Here is a 25394-nt window from a genome sequence, read left to right as displayed (position 1 = left end):
CTGCTGCCTCTCAGCGCCAGGGGTTTGGGTTCAATTCCCCGCTTGGGTCACTCTCTAGGCAGGGTCCGCACACTCTCCCCGTGTCTGTGTGGGTTTCCTCCCACAGTCCAAAAGACGTGTTGGTTAGGTGCTAAATTCTTCCTCAGTGTACCTGAACGGGCGCTGGAATGTGGCCACGAGGGGAATTTCACAGTAACTTCATTGCAGTGTTAATGTTAGTCTACTTGTGACTGATAAACTTTAATTAAAGTAAAGTTTATTTATTAGTGTCACAAGTAGGCTTACATTAACACTGCAATGAAGTTACTGTGAAAATCCCCCAGTGGCCACACTCCGGTGCCTGTTCGGGTACACTGAGGGAGAATTTAGCACTTAACCAGCACGTCTTTCGAACCGTGGGAGGAAACCGGGCCTCGAACCCGGGTCTCTCGCTGTGAGACAGCAGTGCTAACCACTGGGCCACCCTCAGTTACTATAGCGATAGATAGTATTTTCCAGTTTCCAGAGCTGCTAATTGCTTCGAAGGTTAGGAAGGACACACGGTACACACATGATTTTTAAAAAATGGTTTTGTGAACTGTTTTATTGTATAAAACACACTTGCGTAACCTAATTGTTGACAAACTGCTGTATTTACTAGTTATATTTTCATACAGCTTTAAATCTAGACTGTAGAACATACAAACAGGTCTTTCAGATTATACTGAACACTAAAGTCATCTCCTAAAACTCTTCCCATTTTATTTTAACTACTCTTTTTTTAAAAAAAATATGCCAAGTATCCCCAGGTTCTTCTGTCCAAATTACAGTACGACAGTAGGGAGGAAGAGGGTAGGTTCAAAACTGGGCTCTATGCCGTCTTTTGCTGTCCCTTCTTCCCGATCAGAGACTTATGGATGTGAGGAATCACACCTGGAAGAGAGAAAGAAAATAAATTGTGCAAATGTGACACTCCATTCTGGGAGATGGGAACATTGCCCACACTTCAAAATGGCCAACGTATCCAAGCTGTACAAATGACACAACTATGGTCTAATGCATAAACTGAGGCCCCCTCGTACATGTCAGATCCCGTAGATTATTGGAAACATCTACACTGACAGCTCCAGGTTGACAACAACTAGCTAAGAATCTTCTCCGTATTTCTGACACCAGGAACACGCAAGACAAACGAAAACAGCTCAAGTTATTTTGCAGAAGGCGATTTTGAAATCTAAAAGTTGAGGCACTTTAAATGCTGGACCCAGAAATGGGACTTTGCTTGCCTCTCCCCAGCCTGTTTCATAGGGAAAGACCACCTATATATCAGGGAAACGCCTACTGGACTGACGGATCTGCTCGGGTACCTGAACGTGCGATACACAACTATGTTGGTGTGTGCCGGGGCGGGAGGAGAGAGAAAGTAAGGAAGCCTTTGTGCTGCTAGAAAAAGTAATCTTTCTGACCTTTCCAACTGCCTGCCACCCTCTCGCACCTAACTTAAATAATCCTACAAGAAGCTTGAGAATAGAAGTTAGAATGGACTTTACTTTCTCCTCACTGGTTGTATCTTTCCTAAGAGACAGCAATCAGTAGTAGGGGCTGATGATTTCCCTCAGAGTAAACCTTTCCAGCAGTAACCGAATGTGAAACCTGCCTGGTCTTCACCGCTCCACCATGCATGGGGATTTACCAGCTAACCAGGAACAAAGATTCTCTCCATCTACCGGCCCTCATCAACGTGTCCGATCAATACTGTGCTTGATGGGAGTAGAATCCAGGGATGATTGGGTTAACCCACTGATCAGGACATTTGGGCAAGATCTGGCTGGTTGGTGCACAGACGAACAAACACAGATCTGGCTGAACCCGTAACGCTTGCCTCGTCAGCTGTGACATTCACCAAGTGCGAGTGCCGAGTTCGTACCAGGAAATCAGGGCGCACTGAAGTCATATCCAACCAAGCCGACTTCAAGAGACGTGGGAAAGAGAGAATGTCATCGCTGCACTAAACTGTCGGGTTACGGGAAGAATGGGGATGAGAATCATATCAGCCACAAGTGAATAGCAGAGCAGACTCGATGGGCCAAGCGGCCTAAGTCTGCTCCTATATCTTGTGGTCTGTAACTCGAGAGCAAGCACACTTTCGAAACAACAAACACTTAAAAATCCATTCAACCAGTGCCAAGGTAAGACTGAGTTTCTAAGGAGGATTTTCAGATGAAGTGAAAACATTAGTGACAAATGCACAATAGCCACTCAAACCACGCCACATCCAAAATACGGCGACGAACAGCACCTTCACAAGAGTCTAATCTAAGAGCCGTCTATTTGGAGCATGCTGATGGCAGGAATTTAAAACCAGGATATCCATTTCCAGAGCGCTAGCCCTATAATCCTAACATTAACATTCAGTCAGGAACAGGCTTGAGAGGAAGAGCTTGGGACAGAAACTTGGGATGATAATAAAGTAACTTGCGGCCTCCATTTAAGTTATTCCCCATTCAGTTTACAGACCATATCCCTTAAATTGTACCGGCAGTTCCATCATTATATTACTCGATATAATTCAAAAAAGGCTCAAGATCAAGGCGGTACCCAGAGATTACACAACCATTTTTGACGTAGCAAATCAGCGGTTCCCCAAAAGGTCACTCTTACGGTACAAAGCTGACACCTACCACCACCGGCAATGGTTGCCTTGATCAGCGAATCCAGCTCCTCATCGCCTCTGATGGCCAACTGCAAGTGACGTGGCGTGATGCGCTTTACTTTCAGATCCTTCGATGCATTCCCTGCCAACTCCAACACCTACCGAGCAGCGAGGCAGCAGCGTGGTTTGGAAAAGAAATGAGAGCGTTTTAAATAGATTCAAGCAGGAGGCACTAAAATAGTAATTTCAACAGCAACAGCAACTCGAGCGGCGCAGTGGTTAGCGCTGCTGCCTCACAGCGCCAGGGACCCGGGTTCAATTCCGGCCTCGGTGACTGTGTGGAGTTCTCCCCCGTGTCTGCGTGGGTTTCCTCCGGGTGCTCCGGTTTCCTTCCACACTCCAAAGATGTGCAGGTTGGGTGGATTGGCCGTGCTAAATTGCCCCTTAGTGTCAGGGGGACTAGTTCGGGTAAATGTATGGGGATAGGGCCTGGGTGGGATTGTGGTCGGTGCAGACTCGTTGGGCTGAATGGCCTCCTTCTGCACTGTCGGGATTCTGTGATTCTAAGCCAACCCTCCTTTCATCTCATTCACCCATTTCTATCACGTTTTACACACACACAAACACACAGAGCAACCGCCACATTCCCCAGGTAGCCCTTCGCAATCTGTACCTCTGTCCTGCCATTCACACATTCTGATCACTTAATGAATGTTTTTAGCCTCAGCCTCTATCACCATTTACATTTCCTTTGTCCAATTATAACCCCCCCACTGCCCCCCACAGTATAAACCTCTGCTGATTCTCTGCTCTCAGCTCTGAGGAAGGGTCATCCAGAAACATTGGCTCTATTCTCTCTCCACAGACGCTGTCAGACCTGTTGAGATTTTCCAGCGTTTTCTGTTTTTGTTGCAACCCAAGCCACATTGCGAACAACACGAGGTGAAAGCTGGCCAACGTTGCCTGATCCCCAAGTCTCAGAAAGAGTTAGGAATTTGAAGGGAAGCCAAGAGAAAATAAATCCAACGCTCGGCACCCAACAATAGAATCCCTACAGTGCAGAAGGAGGCCATTCGGCCCATCAAGTCTGTACTGACCGCAATCCCACCCAGCCCCTATTCCCGCAACCCCACACATTTATCCTGCTAGTTCCCCTCACACTAAGGGGCAATTCAGCACGGCCAATCCATCTAAGCTGCACATTTTTGGAGTGTGGGAGGAAACTGGAGCACCCGGAGGAAACCCACGCAGACACGGGGAGAATATGCAAACTCCACACAGACAGTGACCCGAGGCCGGGAATCGAACCTGGGATCCCTGGCACTGTGATGCAGCAGTGCGAACCACCGTGCTGCCCCTTCAACTCAAACATCCTCCAACTCCTTATCTGGTTCTTTCTATGCCGAAGTCCTTTTCTTCTTGTTGCGATCCTGCAGACATCACTAAAAGCGTGCAGTTCACCCCATGGCCTTGTCCCACCCTACACCTTCAGTGAATGCCTCCCAACAGCTCAGCGTGTTTTCAAGCATCTTATCACCCAAATCACTGGTGGTCACCAAGCCCTTGCCTTCTGGGCTTTCACGCTAAGATATTTCTGTCTCGGCACATCCTACTCAGTTTGAAAAACTCTCCTGAAGAACCTTGGATTCCTTTATGTTAACCACACCTATTTATCCTGGGTATAAGTTATCAACCTTCTTGCCTAAGAATGCTATCGGAACGCAAGCTTGTGAGGAAGAACAAGTTATGGGGCAGTTTACACCAAGGTAATCAGGAATGTGAAACAAATCAAAATGTGGAGATGCCGGCGTTGGACTGGGGTAAACACAGTAAGAAGTTTAACAACACCAGGTTAAAGTCCAACAGGTTTATTTGGTAGCAAATAATTTGGTAATCATATTGGTATTTGGTAATCAAACACAGACAGTTTAGTTTGTAACCTTGCCCTACACTAGGGAACAGACCAATTCCATCCTCACCTACCTCAGCAGTGAGATACTCGAGTATAGCTGCACTGTACACTGCAGCTGTAGCACCCACCCGTCCATGGCTAGTGGTACGAGTCTTCAAATGCCTATGGATACGACCTACAGGAAACTAAGAGAAAGAACACCAAGTGAAAACCGGCATCCCAGGTACAGATCACACTGGAACTTTTCACTGTCACACAGTTCAAATCAAATGCATTCATTTGCATTTTAACCTGTGGATCTGAGATTTTTCTAAAAAAAAGAGAGAAGTTTATTTTCTACAGAAATGTGTTAAACTTCACGTTGCGTTCACCTGCAAACGCCCTGCCTCCAGGTCTCGCTGCTGTGGGTCACAGGTCCGTTCCACAGAACGACTGAATCCTCTCCAGTGCATTTGGATTGGAAATCCCAGCGAACTGCCTCCCCCCACACAGAAACGGCCTCACCTCAAACTCAAAAATGTAAACTACATTTCTGCAGGCCACGCCACAGATTTTGACTGTTGGATTAGTTTTTCCTTCTTTAAACATTTTACAGTTTGGTTCCACTCAAAGTTTCCCACTTTTACTGTCGGTAACTCAGAAGAAAAGTGCACGATGTTTAACCCTTTCCAATGCTTATTCCTTCTATGCAGCACCTTTGTATGTTTCTGCACTGTTTCACTCTAAGAGTATTGCGTCCATTTGAGTACCAGACCGTAGGAAGAACGTGAAGGTCCCTGAACAGAGAAAGAACCAGGAGCGACAGACACAGGAAGGAAGTGCAAACTGGAGTCTCGAAAGGTTCCAGGCCAGTTGTGTGGGGAGACTGAAGAAGCTTGAGCAGAGAAAGGTACAGGGAGTATTTAAAAATGAGGAAATTTGATCAGAGGGTGTGCAACCAGCGATCACAGATTAGAAGATCGAGAGCAGAGGAAATGAGGTGAAAATGCATTATGAAGAGACAGCTGGAACATACGGTCTGAAAGGGTGGTCGAGGCAGAAAGCCCCATGATAGTTCAAATGTACTTGGAGATGCAAATGAAGTGCATTAACCTACAAGGCTACAGATCCAAGGGCTGGAAAGTTGGGTTAAGCGCGATGGTTAGTTGTTGGGCGGCATGGACATGGTTGACAGAAAGGCTGTAATTTCCCTTCTGAAGAGTCTCGAAACATTAACTTTGGTTTTCTCTCTACGGATGCTGCCAGACCTGAGATTTTCCAGCATCTTCATTATTGTAAATTTCTAGTTTCTGTGCACAGATAAATAGAGTGAGGGTACAGATCAGCCACAATGGAATCAAATGGTGGGACAGACTCAAGGGACTGAACTACTTCCCTTCCAACATGAATATTATCTTTACACACTAGGGGAGGCAATGGCCTAGTGGTATTATCGCTAGACTATTAATCCAGAAACTCAGCTAATGTCCTGGGGACCCGGGTTCGAATCCCGCCACGGCAGATGGTGGAATTTGAGTTCAATAAAAAATATCTGGAATTAAGAATCTACTGATGACCGTGAAACCATTGTCGATTGTCAGAAAAACCCATCTGGTTCCCTTTAGGGAAGGGAAACTGCCGTCCTTACCCGGTCTGGCCTACATGTGACTCCAGAGCCACAGCAATGTGGTTGACTCTCAACTGCCCTCGGGCAACTAGGGATGGGCAATAAATGCTGACCCAGCCAGCGACGCCCATGTCCCACGAATGAATAAAAAATAAAAGTATCTACATACATGGAGCTTCTCGAGGCAAATTAAAAATTAACAAAGGAAGCCAAATTGAATCATTTAAAAGGCAGCAGGTACAAAATGATGAGGGACATGGATAGGGTACATAGGAAGAAACTTTTCCCCTTAGTAGAGGGGGCAGTAACCAGGGGGCAGAGATTTAAGATAAGGGGCTTTAGAGGGGATTTGAGGAAAAGCTTTTTCACCCAGAGGGTGGTGGGGAATCTGCTGCCTGAAAGGGGGGGTAGAGGTGGGAACCCTCATAGCATTGAAGGAGAATTTAGATGAGCACTTTAAACACCATAGCATATGAGGCTAGGGACAAAGTGCTGGGAAAGGGATTAGAATAGATAGGTGCTTGATGGCTGGCACAGGCACGATGGGCCTCTTTCCATGCTGTAAAGCTCTGACGAAGATGTCACTCATGCCGAGTGTTGAAGCAAAAGGTAACCTGCTACATTGTGTTGAGTGTCACAATGTCGTGCTTATTTAAACATGGAAATTGAGGTTAAAGTACATCACGGCTCTAATAAACACACCACCTGACACACTTGGTATCACCTTGTTGTGAACTTTCACAAACTAAAACTTCAACTAAGTACAGGAGCTTCCCGGCTATCCACTAACGTTTAGCAAGTAATCTTACACTGAACAAACAATTCAACTCTTACCCCTCCCCGACCCAATCAAACTGGAGAAGTCGTCCGAGCTGGAGGCAGGGGACTATCGATAAAACCCAATTCAGTACGGGCTGAGGAACTCTCCAGTGTAACTTGGTGTCATTTTAGTTGGTAATGCACAGCGGGACGTTTTACCATGATATAAAGGTACGGTGTCACAGTGGTTAGCACTGTTGCTTCACGGCACCAGGGACCTGGGTTCGATATCCAGCTTGGGTCACTGTCTGTGTGGAGTCTGCGTGTTCTCCCCGTGTCTGTGTGGGTTTCCTCCGGGTGCTCCGGTTTCCTCCCCACTGTGCGAAAGACGTGCTGGTTAGGTGCTAAATTCTCCCTCAGTGTAACCCGAACAGGCGCCGGAGTGTGGCGACTAGGGGATTTTCACAGTAACTTCATTGCAGTGTTAATGCAAGACTTACTTGTGACTAAGAGCTTTTTAAAAACTGTGTTAACGTAACCTGTAGCTGACCCAGTCACTGAGTAAATTACTGAGAGGGTGAAGTCAAGTTTAACTGTGGCCCACACAAACCGACTTTACAGACACTGTGATTCTTTTAAGAAGTCTACACCCATTTTAAGAAGCTCCTGACAGCAATGGTTCCTTGTATAATTTCTTTATACGCGCCAAGATCTCAGTTCACTGCTCAATCGGTTAAAAAAAAAACACAATTTGAAAATGAAGACAACCACATGGCATGATGCCAAATTTCAAACCCTCTCTCTGTAACTCAGAATATCTTTTCAACTGCTCAGGTTAAAAGACGGTCTGAAGTTGAGCTGAGCCCATCGTCGGAGCGCTTTTGCTCGCAGTCAGGAGCTTCACATACAAGGCGAGCAGGCTCAAGTATCCAGCAGCCTATAACATGCTATAACCCTCTTGCCTCCTGCTCAAACTTTACAATACTTTATGAACTCTTTAGAAAATAAACAGCCCTATCCTAATGGGCTTGAGCTAATGACAAACTTGCGAGCTTGCACTGATTACAGAAAGCATAGCTTCAGGTCAAGTCAAGACAAGCTGTTAATCTCGTGTTACATCTCATTCCCAAAGAAAATAACGTGGCCCGGCTTTCCGAGCTGGGTCAGGACTATCAGGGGCTGCTGACATATTCAGAAGGTAACCCCACCCCCACAGATGGAATGGCCCAACACAGGTCAGCCACGCGACACTCTGGGCCTGCAGAATGCAGTCAGCTCCCTCCCTCAATGGGGAGTGTAGAAGGGGGTGCCAAAAGCAGCATCAGACATAGCTCGGACCCAAGGTTACCCCCGCATGCGAAAACACCAAAGGCCCTACGGGCGAGAGTTGGCATGAAGCGGATAAAGGTAAATAAAGGTTCGTAAACAGCCAAATGAATGGATTTGATTTCTCTCCCTCCCCACACAGATGTTCACCCGATTCAATTGGCTGACATTAGGCAGTAATATATTCTGGAATACACTGGACACAGCGGAGACTTGGGGCTCGGACAATGGGAATAGAGATCTGCGCACTGGAATCAGCTGCCTCACTGGCACCTTTACTCTTCCCATGCAGCTGGTATCTGTCCAACAAGAACAATTAACCAAACAGGGTAAACCTAACCAAACCAGTTCTCTTCAATCAGCCGTCACCCGCCAAGCCTGCGGCAGCTCCCACCATTAAACAACGTTTCAGATCTTCTGTTCACCTTCTTCTAGATTCGCTGCTTCAGAACTCAACTGCAGCCTTACTGCTGACACTCGTCCAAGAGAAGCAAGGATAGCCATCTTTGAGATGGGATCTCTCGGATTTATAAAATTCTAACAGGGCTAGACAGGGTAGATGCAGGGAGGATGTTCCCGATGGTGGGGGGAGTCCAGAATTTTTGTGTCGTCTGCAAACTTACTGATCAGACCACCTACATTTTCCTCCAGGTCACTTATATATACTACAAACAGAGGATGGTGGGACTGATGTATGAATGTTGGCCTTCATTGCGAGAGGTTTCGAGTACAGGAGCAGGGATGTGTTGTTGCAATTATACAGGGCCTTGGTGAGGCCACACCTAGAGTATTGTGTGCAGTTTTGGTCTCCTTTTCTGAGGAAGGATGTTCTTGCTCTCGAGGGAGTGCAGCGAAGGTTTACCAGGCTGATTCCGGGGATGGAGGGACTGATGTGTGAGGAGAGATTGACTGGGTTAGGATTGTTTTCACTGGAGTTCAGACGAATGAGGGGAGGGGGGAATGTCATAGAGACTTATAAAATTCTAACAGGACCAGACAGGGTGGATGCAGGGAGGATGTTCCCGATGGTCGGGGGAGGGGGGGGGAAAGAGAGAGAGAGAGTCCAGAACCAGGGGTCACAGTCTGAGGATTCGGGGTAGACCATTTAGGACGGAGGTGAGGAGACATTTCTTCACCCGGTGAGCCTGTGGAATTCATTACCACAGGAAGTAGTTGATGCCAAAACATTGAATGTATTCAAGAGGTGGCTGGATATAGCACTTGGGGTGAATGGGATCAAAGGTTATGGGGGGAAAGCAGGATTAGGCTATTGAGTTGGATGATCAGCCATGATTGTGATGAATGACGGAGCAGGTTCGAAGGGCCGAATGGCCTCCTCCTGCTCCTATCTTTTATGGCATCAAGGAACACTGTTACACGGTTCAATGGGAAAGCTATTGTTGCTGACACATTACCTGAAGGCCAATCACTATAATATGTCCTTCCAATAATAAGTCCCAACAGTCTGAATTAAGTTTGTTGATCATTCCATTGAGGACTTTTATGTTCAAGATGCTCTTATAGAAATGCATGGACAATGATCCATCTCGTTTCACTAATGTCAACTTAATAAGCTGGAAACACTGTCCCAATTCTGAAAACACATTTGATTCACTTGTTAAATCGATTGGGAACACAATAGCTTACCTGTAGCCCTGCTCTTTGAGAGCGGGAAACTGCTTTAGCCTTGGCCTTTCCCGAGTCCTTCCCAGCTTTCCCGCCAGCCTGACAGAGAGAGACAGAAGCAACACCAGTTATTTTCCTTCTCTACAGAGCAAGGGAAAGATGCAAAAACTTCCATATATAAAAGGACAGCTCTATCGCTAATCATCTTCACTTTAAATGGATAAACTAGGATTCGACTTTTAACTGAACTTCTCTTGTATACAGCTGATCTTAAGACAATGTTAACATTGTCTAGCGAGACCTACATTATTACAAATTTATGTTCCCCGAAAGTCGGAATATTTCTATTTAGTGTTGATCAGCAGACGGAATTTTAAAACTACACTTTAGTGTTTTAAACAGACAAGATGCATTTTAATTCTCATGACAGGAATCACATGATGGAAATTCAACATTTCTAGGTGAAACAGCAGGCAGTAGTAGAGAACGGAGCTGGAAAGGCAGTTTTATCAATCGCTACATCTTCATTTGGGCAAGACAAGTATTTAACGAATTACCAAAAGAAAAGGTTATTCAGAAACCCCATTCAAGGTACATAGAATACTTTTAATTTTGCAACTGGCGGCACTTCATAATTGGAGATACTGGCCCAGTCTGCCAAATATAGAAAAGTATTCAAGAAATTCAGGAAACAAAATGTATCTGTAAAGAACTTTTAAAATAACGAGGCTACTTTCAACACAGACTGTTCATAAGATATCAGAGCAGAATTAGGCCATTCGGCCCATCAATTCCACTCCGCCATGGCTGATATGCTCCTCATCCCCATTTTCCTGCCTTCTCCCCATAACCCTTCAACCCATTACCAATTAAAAATCTGTCTAACTCCTCCTTAAATGTACTCACTGTCCCAGCACCCACCGCACTTTGGGGCAGCGAATTCCACAGATTCACAACCCTTTGGGAGAAGTAGTTTCTCCCCAACTCTGTTTTAAATTTGCTGCCCCTTATCCTAAGACTATGACCTCTCGTCCCAAAATGTCCCACAAGAGGAAGCATCCGCTCCACGTCTAATTTATCCACACCTTGTGTACCTCAATTTGATCTCCCCTCATTCTTCTAAATTTCAGAGAGTATCGGCCTAAACTGTTCAATCCCTCTACATACGACAAACCCCCTCATCTCTGAAATTCATAATTTCTAATCCTATTTCGCACCGCTTCGGAAATGATGCACACTTTCACAACATTAACCAGAACTGCGTTTCTCAAAGCTTAGCAACCAAAGTAATTAACTAAACTCGGGTGTATTAATTGCTGTTTGGAGCACGATCTGTTGCACGAACAGCACATGACTAACACTTGAAATTGGACAAAGAAATCAGCTCGTAGCCTTTAGCGAGTGAGGTGTGTTTTGAATCTGTCAACTGTCAAGATGGGAGCCCCAAGTTTTGAGAGCGGAAAGTATTTCCAACTAGCAGCTCGTTCAGTGGCCGAATCATCCACTCCCAAGTACAGCAATCAAATCTTACTTTTGCGTTAGCTGACGCCAGTTAAGGCGACAGAAAATGCAACACTGACAGTTAAATCTAATCAGCGTAAAAGCAAAAGGAATGCACCCTGCAGCCAGCCAAGCTCTACACGTGCCAGTCTAACTCCACCAAGTGAGATTGGAAACTGGACAGCACAAGTGGTCAGGAATTCAATCTTAGATCCATAAACTGGAAGAATCGACTACAGAATAGATAAAGCTGCTTTAGATGTTACATCAAACCTTGTGACAAATTTAACAGTAATTAGCACCCATTTTAGGTATTAAAATATCTGTAGTTACAGGAGACTTTCACCCTCGCCTTGGTGCAGTTGACACATTCAAATCAGCAAATTCCCACTTTTATGACATTGCTTAAGATTAACTGCAATTTCCAAACATTCCAACTGCTCACACCCAAGACTTTAGAAACTTTTATAACATTCTACCGCATACCTGAAACAAGAATCAAACTGGTCCGTTCGAAGATTTTTTTAAAAAAGTTGGGTTCAACATTCCTGCTTCACTCACAATTTATTTGCAAATGGGTTCCAATGAGCATTTTGCAGAATGTTACGTTTTGCCATTTCAAGTTTTGGCACTGAACCACACTGGGTGACATCTGTGGTTTGTCTGTTTTTTTTTCGTTTAAAAAACTCTTAGCAATCTTAAAAACTGAAAATCGAGACTGCCGGACAGTATTCAGTCACCCAAACAGATCCACACCAGCTTAAAAGTTAACTAAATTCTGAACTGCAATCTCGGTTAGCTGGGCAGAGGGGGGGTGGGACATAGCTGAGCAAGGTGAGATCAGCACTTTTGTTGGTGGGAGGCGGGGTGGGAAGGAAAAAACAATACAACATTTGCAAAACATGCCAAAATCGGAGCTGACGTGAAGAGGAGGAGGAGGTGGGGCAATAGAGAAAAGGACAGCTTTTCCCGCCAGTTTTCTGTCAATCAGATAGAGGATTAAAACAAAACAAAACAGCAACAAACTCAGAATGAGACCAGGGGAGGAAAAAAGTCAAAGAGGCAAAGGAACCTTTGCAGGAAAAAAGGGAAGGAAAAATGAAAAAAGTTGGGGGGGGGAAGAAGGGGAAAATCTCCTGTTGCAAAGAACGCAAATCAATAAAACAACAGTAGAAAATAAAAACATTTCCCACTCCCAAGTTGGGAGAAGGACAAAAAGACATTAAAAAAAACCCCTACATTTTTAAATGTATCTGGAGAGGAAATACATTTAAATGGGGAGGGAGGTGATAAACCCGAGAGAACATGAATGCAATATTTTAAAAAAGGGGGCGGAGGGGGCAGCAGTGAGGATAGGGGCACAAATATCATCCCACTAGTGACATACATATATCGCAATATTGACATATATATTACCTCAAATGATATATATAAGTATAATATATATCTCAATATTTACATTGAGATATATATATATAAAATCAATAGTGATACAAATTATATACATCTCAAACTATATATATCTCAAGTGATATATATCTCCAGTCATATACAAGTTTTTTATATATATAGTCAAGTGATATATAATCAAGTTATATACAATCGCAAGTGATGTTTATCTCAATAGTTTATATATACTCATTTTTTGCATATTATCTCCATAGTGACTATATATGAAGTTTTATATAATAGTTTTATGATTTTTTATAATCTGAATAGTGTTACGTATAATGAAGTTTTAGATATATAACCTGAATGGTTTTACATATACAATTTGAATAGTTTTATGTACAATCTTTATATACACAATCGGAATAGTTTAGATATATAATTAGGTATACATTCTGAATAGTTTTAGAAATGAGTAACTTTATACACAAACAATCTGAATAGTTTACAACGAATAGTTTTATACACATATAATCTAAATAGTTTATATATATATATATAATCTGAGTAGTTTCATACATATATAATCGGAATAGTTTTATATTTACAATGAGTAGTTTTATACATATAATCTGAGTAGTTTTATATCTTTATAATCTGAATAGCTTTATATTTACGAGTAGTTTTATACATAATTTAAATAGTTTATTTATACAATCTAAGTAGTTTTATATATACAATCTGAATAGTTTTATATTTACAATGGGTAGTTTTATACACATACAATCTAAATAGCTCTAAATATAATTAGAGTAGTTTCAGATGTATAATCTGAATAATTATAGATATATGTATAGTTATAGATGTATAATCTGTATAGTTTTAGATATATAAAACAAATAGTTTTGGTTGTATAATCTGAGTAGTTTTAAATGTAAGCAAATATCAACGATAACCCACTACCATCGGACCGGCCATAGTTTTAAATGTATAATCTGAGTAGTTTTAGATATATAAAATGAGTAGTTATAGATGTATAGCCTGTATAGTTTTATGTGTATAATCTGTATAGTTTCGGATGTATAATCTCGGTGGTTACAGATGTACAATCTGAGTAGTTTTATGTATATAATCTGAGCAGTTACAGATGTATAATCTATATAGTTTTAGGTAAATAATTTGAATAGTTTCAGATGTATAATCTGAGTAGTTTTACGTACATATTCTGTATTGTTTTATATATATATAAATAAAATCGTAGTAGTACCAGATGTATATTGTGTATAGTTATACAACCTGTATAGTTTTATATATATATATAATCTCAGTAGTTACAGATATATAATCTGTAGTTTTATGTACATATTCTGCATAATTTTATATATAATCTTAGTTACAGATGGATAATCTGTATAGTTTTAGATGTATAATCTTAGATATATATATATATAACCTGTATAGTTTTATATATATAATCTGTATAGTTATAGATGTATAATCTGTATAGTTTTATGTACATATTCTGTATAGTTTTATATATGTATATAATTGCAGTAGTTGCAGATGTAATCAGATATGTAGTTTTATCTACATATTCTGGAGTTTTATATATATAATTTCAGTAGTTATAGATGTATAATCTGTATAGTTATAGATATATAATCTGTATAGTTTTATGTAATCAGCGCAGTACCAGATGGATGATCTGTATAGTTTTATATATGTATATAATCTGTATAGTTTTATATATATAATTTCAGTAGTTACAGATGTATAATCTGTATAGTTTTATATATATAATCTGTATAGTTTCAGATGTATAATCTGTATAGTTATAGATGTATAATATGTATAGTTATAGATGTATAATCTGTATAGTTTTAGATATATAATCTGTATATAGTTTTATATAATCAGAGCAGTACCAGATGGATGATCTGTAGTTTTATATATGTATATAATCTCAGTAGTTACAGATATATCTGTATAGTTATAGATGTATAATCTGTAGTTTTATATATATAATTTCAGTAGTTACAGATGTACAATCTGTATAGTTTTATATATATATAATCTGTATAGTTATAGATGTATAATCTGTAGTTTTATATATATAATTTCAGTAGTTACAGATGTACAATCTGTATAGTTTTATATATATATAATCTGTATAGTTTTAGATGTATAATCTGTATAGTTTTATATATATAATTTCAGTAGTTACAGATGTATAATCTGTATAGTTACAGATGTACAATCTGTATAGTTTTATATAACCAGATGGACACTGCCCCAGTAAGTGTGGGGGGTTATTTGGAGGGACAGCGCTGCAGCCCCGGGGCCGCTCTCTTCCCGCCGCCGCTGTCACAAAAAGGCGCCATCGGCTGGAAAAGGGGGAAGGAAACAAACGGCCGCCCGGTGCGGGGGTGTGACTGCCGGTGCGGCTCGGGGAGCTCCCTCCCTCTGTGTGTCTATCTGTCCCCCTCCCCCGCGGTGTCCCCCTGCCCCCGAGGCCGAGCCGGACCCGGCCGCACCGCCCGGTACTCACCATCTTCCTCCTGTCCCTCTCTCTCTCTCAGACAATAACCGCCAGCGCGCGCGCGCGCGCAGGGGGGGGGGGGGGCCCGCGCCAACATCCGGGCAACCGGCCGCCCCGCCAAGCCGCGGCCCGCCCAATCAGCGCCCGCTTCACTCATTCAAACCCGGCCGGCCCGCCCAATCAGCGCCCGCCTTCTTCCGACCTGCCCCTCACTGCCCCCAACGGCTTTTCCCTCCCGCCTCCATTTTCTTTCCCTTTTCCCTCCCTCAGCCTCTCACTTTCAAATCCACCCTAAATATTACTCCCGCCCTCCAATCTCAACTTTCCCCTCCCTAGATTTTTTTTAGAATGGGAATGGGAGAAAAAAAAATAAGTTTTTAGGCCCGTCTTTGACGCGCGAGGAGGATGACCAATCGGACTGGGGCTGCCCGCCCACCAGCCGCAGGTATGATGGACATTTTCTTTTTCGCTCGTTTATTGGGAGCATTCTGGTTTGTGACTGGCTGAGAAGAGATGGGCGGACCGCCGCTGATTGGTGGTCCACTCAGGGAGGATGGGAGGTTGATGGACGGGCTGGCCGTCCAATCAGGCTGGAGGCCGCTCTGACTGACTCTTGGTTTATCCAATCGGCGGGGAGCCCGACATGATTGATGGCTGGATCATCCCATCAGAATGGAAGCGGGGCTTGCGCAATCGGGGTCTAATGGATAGGCTGACTGTCCAATCAGAGGAGGGTGGTTGACCTGATTGACAACCAGATTGTCCAATCGGCTGAGCGGACGCTCTGACGGACAGGAGGGCTGTCCAATCGGAGGGGGGGCAGGTCCGATGGATGGCAAGGCTGCCCAATCGGATGGGAGGCAGGTCTGACCAGGCGGTATGTCCAATCGGAGGGAGGGCAGCTCTGATGGACGGGCGGGCCGTCCAATGGCGGGGGGAGCCGCTTCTGACTGACAGCCCCGGCAGCCAATCAGTGGGCGGGATCCCCTGTGGGGCGGTGAGTAACTGGGAGGGGAGGGAAATGGCGGCAGGCAGTGATTGACAGAAACCTCCACCAATTCAAACAAGGAATGCAATGTTCAGCACAGTTTGAAACTGATTTTGAAAAGCAACAACATCTGGGTGCCAGCATTTGCTGTCCTCTGTGTTGCAATTTTCAAATTTGCTCTTATCAGTTTAGCAGGATAGCCCCACCCCAACTATCCCTAATCCACATGGCAGTTTAAGCAGTTTATAAATACCACTGCCCTGAGATTGATGTCTCAATTAGACACGCAGTGAATGATTGAAATTTATTTATTAGTGTCACAAAGTAGGGCTTACATTAACACCGCATTGAAGTTACTGAAAATCCCCTCGTCGCCACACACCTCTTCGGGAACCCTGAGGGAGAATTTAGCACCTAACCTGCACGTCTTTCGGACTGGGGGAGGAAACCGGAGCACCCGGAGGAAACCCACGCAGACACGGGGAGAACGTGCAGACTCCACACACACAGTGACCCAAGGGATTCGAACCCGGGGACCCTGATGCTGTGAGGCTAACCACTGTGCCACCGTGCCCTCCCCCCCCCCCCCTCCCCCGTGATTGCAGAGTAAAACAGGTGGTCCCCTTAAACAGGAAGGTTGCGTCATTGCTCCCCCCACCCCCAGTTGGGGGGAACTTGTATAAATATTTAAGCAAAATGGTGGGGGTGCGGGGGGGGACACACTTCAAAAATGATGCCACAACCGCACCCTTTTCCAGAGACGAGGAGTTATGGAGCTTCCGGGCATGTTTTGACTTGATTTGTTGAATTTGCATTTTGCGGTCATTTTCATTCTTCACTTTCTATGTCTCTGAATAAAGAAGTTTCTCCTGAATTCTTTCATTGGGATTGTCTGTGGCTACCATTCAGACAAATGGTCGATCTTACCTCAACTCTACTCTGCTTTTGTGCTGTCAGACTTGCTGAGATTTACCAGCATTTTCTGTTTTTGTTTCAGATTCCAGCATCTGCAGTACTTTGCTTGTATCTAAATATAACCAGGCTAAGCCAAAGAAGCCAGACATTTCCCAAATTGGATCCCGGAATGATCTCATCCCAGCCAAGGCAGCAAACCATAGAAAGCATCCTTACCGGATGTATCACAGCTTGGTATGGCTCCTGTTTTGACCAAGACCGCAAGAAATTGCAAAGGGTCGTGAATGTAGCCCAGTCCATCATTCAAACCAGCCTCCCGTCCATTGACTCTGTCTACACTTCCTGCTGCCTCGGGGAAGCAGCCAGCATAATCAAGGACCCCACGCACCCCGGACATTCTCTCTTCCACTTTCTTCTGTTGGGAAAAAGATACCAAAGTCTGAGGTCACGTACCAACCGACTCAAGAACAGCTTCTTCCCTGCTGTCATCAGACTTTTGAATAGACCTACCTCGCATTAAGTTGATGTTTCGCTACGCCCTAGCTTCGATCGTAACACTACATTTTGCATGCTTTCCTTTCCTCTATGAATGTGATAAAGATTTGATTTGATTTATTATTATCACATATATTGATACACAATGAAAAGTATAGTTTCTTGCGTGCTATACAGATTTGATTTATTATTGTCACATGTATTGGTATACAGTGAAAAGTATTGTTTCTTGTGCGCTATACAGACAAAGCATACTGTTCATGGAGAAGGAGAGGAGCGAATGCAGAATGTAATGTTACAGTCGTAGCTAGGGTGTAGAGAAATATCAACTTAATGTAAGGTAGGTCCATTCAAAAGTCTGATAGCAGCAGGGAAGAAGCTGTTCTTGAATCGGTTGGTGCGTGACCTCAGACTTTTGTATCTTTTTCCCAACGGAAGAAGGTGGAAGAGAGAATGTCCGGGGTGTGTGGGGTCCTTGATTATATTGGCTGCTTTTCCGAGGCAGCGGGAAGTGTAGAGTCAATGGATGGGAGGCTGGTTTGAGTGATGGACTGGGCTTCGTTCACGACCCTTTGTAGTTTCTTGCGGTCTTGGACAGAGCAGGAGCCATACCAAGCTGTGATACAACCAGAAAGGATGCTTTCTATGGTGCATCTGTAAAAGTTGATGAGAGTTGTAGCGGTCATGCTCAATATCCTTGATATGCTCCTTGTTCCGGAGGTCCTTCGGCAAAGGAAATATGATCTCTTTAGCTCACCAACGAACCCTTTTTAAAAAAAATCATTTTAAACACTTAGATGTTGGCCCAATGCAAGACTCCCAGTCAGACGCGATGGATGAGATCACCACACTGCCCCCACTGGACTTCTGTACCTGACAAAAATGCTAATTCCAGAGGCTGGAGCTCTGGTCTCGCATTCACTCGGACTGCCTGGAGTTGGGCTCAAACCCAAACACCTATGATTCTGAATTTCCTTGAAGGCTGGATGGGGGTAAATATAACACAGATGCTGTCAGACCTGCTGAGATTTTGCAGCATTTTCTGTTTTTGTTTCAGATTCCAGCATCCGCAGTATTTTGCTTTAATCTAAATATAACCATACTAAGCCAAAGAAGCCAGACATTTCCCAAACTGGATCCCGGAATGACCCCATCTCAGCCAAGGCAGCATTAAAGCCACAACAAATCACCTCAATATCTATGGGTTGTTGGCATGGAGCAAAGCCAAGCAGAGTTTTGGGCTCATGTAGTTACACTTGTCATATCCCGGCGCGGCACGGTAGCACAGTGGTTAGCACTGCTGCTTCACAGCTCCAGGGACCTGGGTTCAATTCCCGGCTTGGGTCACTGTCTGTGTGGAGTTTGCACATTCTCCTCGTGTCTGCGTGGGTTTCCTCCGGGTGCTCCGGATTCCTCCCACAGTCCAAAGATGTGCGGGTTAGGTTGATTGGCCATGCTAAAATTGCCCTTAGTGTCTTGAGATGTGTAGGTTAGAGGGATTAGTGGGTAAATGTGTAGGGATATGGGGGTAGGGCCTGGGTGGGATTGTGGTCGGTGCAGACTCGATGGGCCGAATGGCCTCTTTCTGTGCTGTAGGGTTTCTATGATTTCTTCTATTCTATGAAGAAGTGTTGAAGAGATTATTTTATGCTAAATTGACTTTCCCCTGTGAGAAATATCTGTGTTCTGGGACATCTGTTATGATCCAGGTCAGAAACTCCAAGGTGTTTTTTGAAATCAGCCCAGACCATTAGTTTTGCACTTTAAATTTGGCATAAGCATAAGATGTTTCACTCCAGGAAAGATTCAAACGACCCACTAGGGAGCTTTTACCAAACAAAGTTTATTTAAGAATACCGTAACATATAATAAGACAATGAACATAATTTTTAGCAATTACAAACAAGAAAAACAACCATGATATATATTTTTTATTCATTTGTGGGACATGGGCGTCGCTGGCTAGGCCAGCATTTATTGCCCATCCCTGAGGGCAGTTGAGAGTCAACCACATTGCTGTGGCTCTGGAGTCACATGTAGGCCAGACCAGGTAAGGACAGCAGATTTCCTTCCCTAAAGGGAACCAGATGGATTTTTCCGACAATCGACAATGGTTTCAGTAGATTCGCAATTCCAGATTTTTTCCATTGAGTTCAAATTCCACCATCTGCCGTGGTGGGATTCGAACCCGGGTCCCCAGAAAATTAGCTGAGTTTCTGGATTAATAGTCTCGCGATAATTCCACCAGGTCATCCCCTCCCCAGGTATTGTATATACCTTAACAGCTAAGTGTACTGTTTGAATCAAACAAACCTCTGCAAACACACCCCTCTCCTTGATTCAGCGCAGAATATCAGTATGCTGACATGATGCTGGACCTTGCAGATTTGCAAACCCTGCTCTGGTTTACTCCTTTGGATGTTGAATCGGAAATGCTGAGGCCTTCCAGCCCTGGAACTTTCAGCACGCTTTAAGAGACAGAGGCACTCCTTGCCTCTAGCTAGCTAAATTTCCAATACCAGGGAGAGAGACAGAAACACAGCGCTTGCAGTCTGGACTCAAACAGCTTCTGCCAAACTGAAAGTAAATTTTTCCTGTGAAAAACAATCCCACCTGACCTGTCAATCATTCCTCCCCCAACAATTCAAAAAGGGTCATAAACTCGAGAACAGTGCATTAGGCCAAATTAAAAATAAACGAAAGGCCCCTTATATGGCTATATCAACAATAAAAGCACATCGACTCAGACGGCTCGGTGCCACAATAAAAACGAACAGGCCTGCTTATAACAAAGCCTGTCCACCATCTACAAGGCACAAGTCAGGAGTGTGATGGAATACTCCCCACTTGCCTGGATGGGTGCAGCTCCAACAACACTCAAGAAGCTCGACACCATCCAGGACAAAGCAGCCCCGCTTGATTGGCACCCCATCCACAAACACTCACTCCCTCCACCACCGACGCTCAGTAGCAGCAGTGTGTACCATCTACAAGATGCACTGCAGCAACTCACCAAGGTTCCTTAGACAGCATCTTCCAAACCCACGGCCACTTCCATCTAGAAGGACAAGGGCAGCAGACACATGGGAAACACCACCACCTGCAAGTTCCCCTCCGAGCCACTCGCCATCCCGACTTGGAAATATATCGGCTGTTCCTTCACTGTCGCTGGGTCAAAATCCTGGAATTCCCTCCCTAATGGCATTGTGGGTCAACCCACCCTCCTCTCAAGGGCAATTAGGGATGGACAATAAATGCTGGCCAGCCAACGATGCCCATGTCCCATGAATGAATAAAAAAAACTGCAGAGAACATGCTTAAAATACATTTCTTAAAGGGACAGTAGTGTCATGCATTATTGTTGCTACTGAGACTGTCCTTGAACAGGCTCACATTTGACTTTCAAACCGGCATTAGCAAGCACCTTGCCCACATTTGGAATGTAACTGAGCCTCGGGGCTGCTGGGGTGAGGCAGGTCCGGGCAGTGCTTGGACAGTGAGGCCCAGAGACAGTGTGCGAACACTGGGCTATCTGCACCCGGATGCACAGGCTCACTCAGCCGTCAGGCATCCTCTGCTGCTCCCTCCAGCCTCCCACTGCCACCCTTCCTATTCAGTGCTCCCGCCTCAGTTTGGCAGCTTCCTGCACCTTTCCTGATCTGTTAATTGCTTGCCTTGTTCAGCACTGGCGTTTTGCCAGCATCACGGGATTAAGGCCTTGTCATGCGAATGGTTTGGCCTCAGGTCAGTGTTGTCAAGTGGACAGAATGGATGTCACCCGTTAACACCCTGATCAAGGATAGTGCCCCCCCCCCCTCACTCTGCCTCTGCACCAGCTCTGTGACTTGCTCCTGGTCGGCTTTCTGCTCTCCAGTGTAGGCCCTTGAACCTTCTGTCTTTCATGGCCATTCGAGAAGCTCCTTTTGTAATATGTCTGCTTCGACATCACATTTGAGGCACACCTTCCTCTTTATGCTTTCATGGGAGATGGGCATCACTGGCAAAGCCAGCATTTTTCCCCACCCTAAACCGCTTGCCACACCGTTTGAGAGAGGCAGTTAAGAGTCAACCGCATTGCTTAAGGTGTCACAAGTAGGCTTACACTGACACCGCAATGAAGTTACTGTGAAAATTCCCTAGTCGCCACACTCCGGCGGCTGTTCGGATACACTGAGGGAGAATTTAACACCTAACCAGCATGTCTTTTGGACTGTCGGAGGTAACCAGAGCACCCGGAGGAAACCCATGCAGACACGGGGGAGAATGTGCAGACTCCACACAGACAGTGACCCAAGCTGGGAATCGAAACCGGGTCCCTGGTGCTGTGAGGCAGCAGTGCTAACTGCTGTGCCACCGTGCCACCCATGCTGCGGGCATGCAGTCACCTGGATGCCAGACTGGATAAGGACAGCAGTAATCCCTTCCCGAAAGGACATTAAGGAAGGGATCGGTTTGTCCGATAATTGACAGAGGTCTCATGGTCACAATTACTGCTACGAGCTTTCCAATTCCAGATTTAAGAACTGAATTTAAATCCTGCCTGTTGCCACGATGGATTTGAACCCAGCCTGGGCCTCCGGATCCGATCTATTCCCAGCAAGTGGGAAATGCAGGAATTCTGAGCGCCAGTTGCTGTTAACGTGCAAACTGCCTCAGGCAGACTGAGGAACTCCAGGTTCAGCACCCCTAATCCCCAGGCGTTGGATCCTTAAACGAAGCACCTTGCTCTACACAGAGGGGTACTGTTAGCTCGTGCACAAACAAGGGATTGTGAGAGGACATACACACCATAAAGGGATCTGGCACAACAGATACGGCTTGTTCCTCACTGACAGCATTGATGCCAAGAGCTGAAAGCCCTCAGGCTGCGGATAGGATGGATCATTCACGGAGCATTCACCATCTTCAGCTGATACGGCAGCAGAGAGAGAAATCACACTTCTAAACCTGTTGTCTTGTTTTTCCTTTTATTGCAAGCCAATTTTGTTCTAAAGCAGTATCATTTTCTTACCCCCTCTGGGCATCTTTCACATCCAAACACTTCTTCCTGTAGGCTAACTTGTGTCCCTTGCGTCCTTGCCTACCTTTGGCTGCTGGCCAAACAGTGCATCAAATTTAAGATACTCCTGATTTTCAATTTGTTTTTTTTTGCTCGTGCGGTGTGAACATTGTTGGCAAAACCAGTGTTTATTGCTCATCCCTAATTGCCCTCGAGAAGGTAGCAGTGAGCTAGCTATGTTATATATTCAGTGATCCAGTAAATCTGTTGGACTTTAACCTGGTGTTGTGAGACTTCTTACATATATTCAGTGACCCAGCCCCCATTACTATCTGGAGCAGACAATTCCAAAGATTAATAAGAGAACGTTTAAGGTGGTGGATGGGGTACCAATCGAGCGGGGCTGCTTTGTCCTGGATGGTGTTGAGCTTCTTGTTGGAGCCGCACCCATCCAGGCAAGTGGGGAGTATTCCATCACATTCCTGACTTGTGCCTTGTAGATGGGGGACAGGCTTTGGGGGAGTCCTGTGAGTTACTCTCCACAGAATTCCCAGCCTTGTTCTTAGGATCACGGAATCCTTACGGTGCAAAAGGAGGCCATTCGGCCCATTGAGTCTGCATCGAGTCTTCGAAAGAGCATCTGACCCAGTCCCACGCTCCCCCCACCCCATCCCTATAATCCCACGTATTTACCGTGGTCAATCCACCTATTCTATACATCTTTGGACACCAAGGAGCAATTTACCGTGACTAATCCACCTAACCTACACATCTTTGGGCACGAAGGGACAATTTAGCATGGCAAATTCATCTAATCTATACATCCTTGGTCACTCAGGGGTAATAATTTACCATGGCTTGTTCATAGCACAGTGGTTAGCACTGCTGCTTCATAGCTCCAGGGACCTGGGTTCGATTCCCGGCTTGGGTCACTGTCTGTGTGGAGTTTGCACATTCTCCTCGTGTCTGCGTGGGTTTCCTCTGGGTGCGCTGGTTTCCTCCCACAGTCCAAAGATGTGCGGGTTAGGTTGATTGGCCATGCTAAAATTGCCCTTAGTGTCCTGGGATGCGTAGGTTAGATGGATTAGTGGGTAAATATGTAGGGATATAGTGGTAGGGCCTGGGTGGGATTGTGGTCGGTGCAAACTCGATGGGCTGAATGGCCTCTTTCTGTGCTGTAGGGTTTCTAAGATTTCTAAGATGGCTAATCCACCTAATCTATACATCTTTGGACACTAAGGGGCAATTTACCATGGCAAATACATCTAATCTACACATCTTCGGACACTAAGGGGCAATTTAGCATGGCCAATCCCCCTAATTTATACATCTTTGGACACTAAGGGGCAATTTAGCATGGCTAATGCAGCTAACCTGCACATCTATGGACACTAAGGGGCAATTTAGCATGGCCAATCCCTCTAATCTACACATCTTGGGACACGAAAGGACAATTTAGCATGGCTAATCCACCTAACCGAAACATCTTTGGAGTGTGGGAGGAAACTGGAGCACCCGGAGGAAACCCACGCAGACACGGGGAGAATGTATAAACTCCACCCAAGGCCAGAATCAAACCCAGGTCCCTTACTGAGGGATCTTGTATCCACAATATTTATATAGCTGGTCCAGTTTAGCTCCTGGTCAGTGTTGATGGTGGAGGATTCAAGGGTGGAAATGCTTTGAACATTAAGGGGAGATGGTTTGATTCTTGCTTGTTGGGTGACATGATAGTCATTGCCTGCCATTTCTGTGGCATGAATTTTATTTGCCACCCAACTCCAAATGTTGTCCAGGCCTGTTGCATGCAGGCACAAAGTGCTTCAGTATCTGAAGGGTTGCAAATGGTACTGAACACTACCATTCCCATATCCCACTTCTGACCTTATAATGGAAGGAAGGGTGGTTGAGGAAGCAGCTGGAGATGGTAGGGCCCAGGATACTGTTCTGAGGAACAACCATCATCCTGCTTGTGCGAGGTTGCACTCCAACCTTTTCCCCACTGACACAATTTTACTAGGGCTCCTTGATGCCACACTCGGGTAACTGCTGCCTTGGCTTCTCCCACCTCACCTCTCGAGTTCAGCTCTTTTGCCCATGTTTGGACCAAGGCTGCAGTGAGGTCTGGAGCTGAGCAGCTCTGGCAGAATCCAAACTGAGCCTTGGCTTCTCCTGAACTGTGTCGCTCGATAGTGCTGTTTGTCAACTGAGAAACGCAGGCCCTTTGAAGAGTAAATCAGGACTAGCTTCAGAGTGAATTACGATCAATGATGCTCATTGAAGCCTGGATTGAAGAGTTGGCTCTTTCCCCAGGGACAGGATCAAGAAGGGAAGAGTACGAATCCATATTTGTGCTGCATTATAGTATCAGAACAAAATTATCATGAATCTTCAGAATGTCTTCCGCTTAATTCAGTAAATGGATATTAGACCATAAGACATAGGAGCAGAATTAGGCCACTCGGCCCATCGAGTCTGTTCCACCATTCGATCATGGCTGATATTTTTCTCATCCCCATTCTCCTGCCTTTTCCCCATAACCCCTGATCCCCTTATTAATCAAGAATCTATCTATCTCTGTCTTAAAGACACTCAATGACTAGGCCTTCTGCGGCAAAGAGTTCCACAGACTCACCACTCTCTGGCTGAAGAAATTCCTCCTTATCTCTGTTTTAAAGGATCATTCCTTTAGCCTGAGGTTGTGCCCT

The 25394-nt window shown here is 44.8% G+C and overlaps 1 protein-coding gene across 1 annotated transcript; it reads right to left on the bottom strand.

Moving 5' to 3' along the window:
- Positions 1-553: 553 nt before the first annotated feature.
- On the bottom strand, positions 554-15403 carry h2az2a (H2A.Z variant histone 2a). Its single transcript, XM_078239219.1, has 5 exons — positions 15299-15403; positions 9883-9960; positions 4616-4729; positions 2661-2790; positions 554-912 (listed from the first exon to the last, which is right to left on the bottom strand). The coding sequence occupies exons 1-5, from the start codon at positions 15299-15301 to the stop codon at positions 851-853; spliced, it is 387 nt and encodes a 128-aa protein (XP_078095345.1). The 5' UTR covers positions 15302-15403; the 3' UTR covers positions 554-850.
- Between the last annotated feature and the right edge of the window lie 9991 nt (positions 15404-25394).

The sequence above is a fragment of the Mustelus asterias genome, chromosome 22 (genome assembly GCF_964213995.1).
Source record: "Mustelus asterias chromosome 22, sMusAst1.hap1.1, whole genome shotgun sequence".
Taxonomy (NCBI): domain Eukaryota; kingdom Metazoa; phylum Chordata; class Chondrichthyes; order Carcharhiniformes; family Triakidae; genus Mustelus; species Mustelus asterias.
Note: the sequence above shows the minus strand (reverse complement) of the source record. Positions and strands in the feature narration are given on the sequence as shown.

Bases quoted from the DNA above. Each gene is read 5' to 3' on its own strand.
- h2az2a (XM_078239219.1), bottom strand. The intron at 4,730-9,882 runs GTAAGCTATTGT...TCTTTCTCTTAG, and splicing joins CTCAAAGAGCAGGGCTACAG to TTTCCTGTAGGTCGTATCCA. The intron at 913-2,660 runs GTAGGTGTCAGC...TCTCTCTTCCAG, and splicing joins GGCAACCATTGCCGGTGGTG to GTGTGATTCCTCACATCCAT.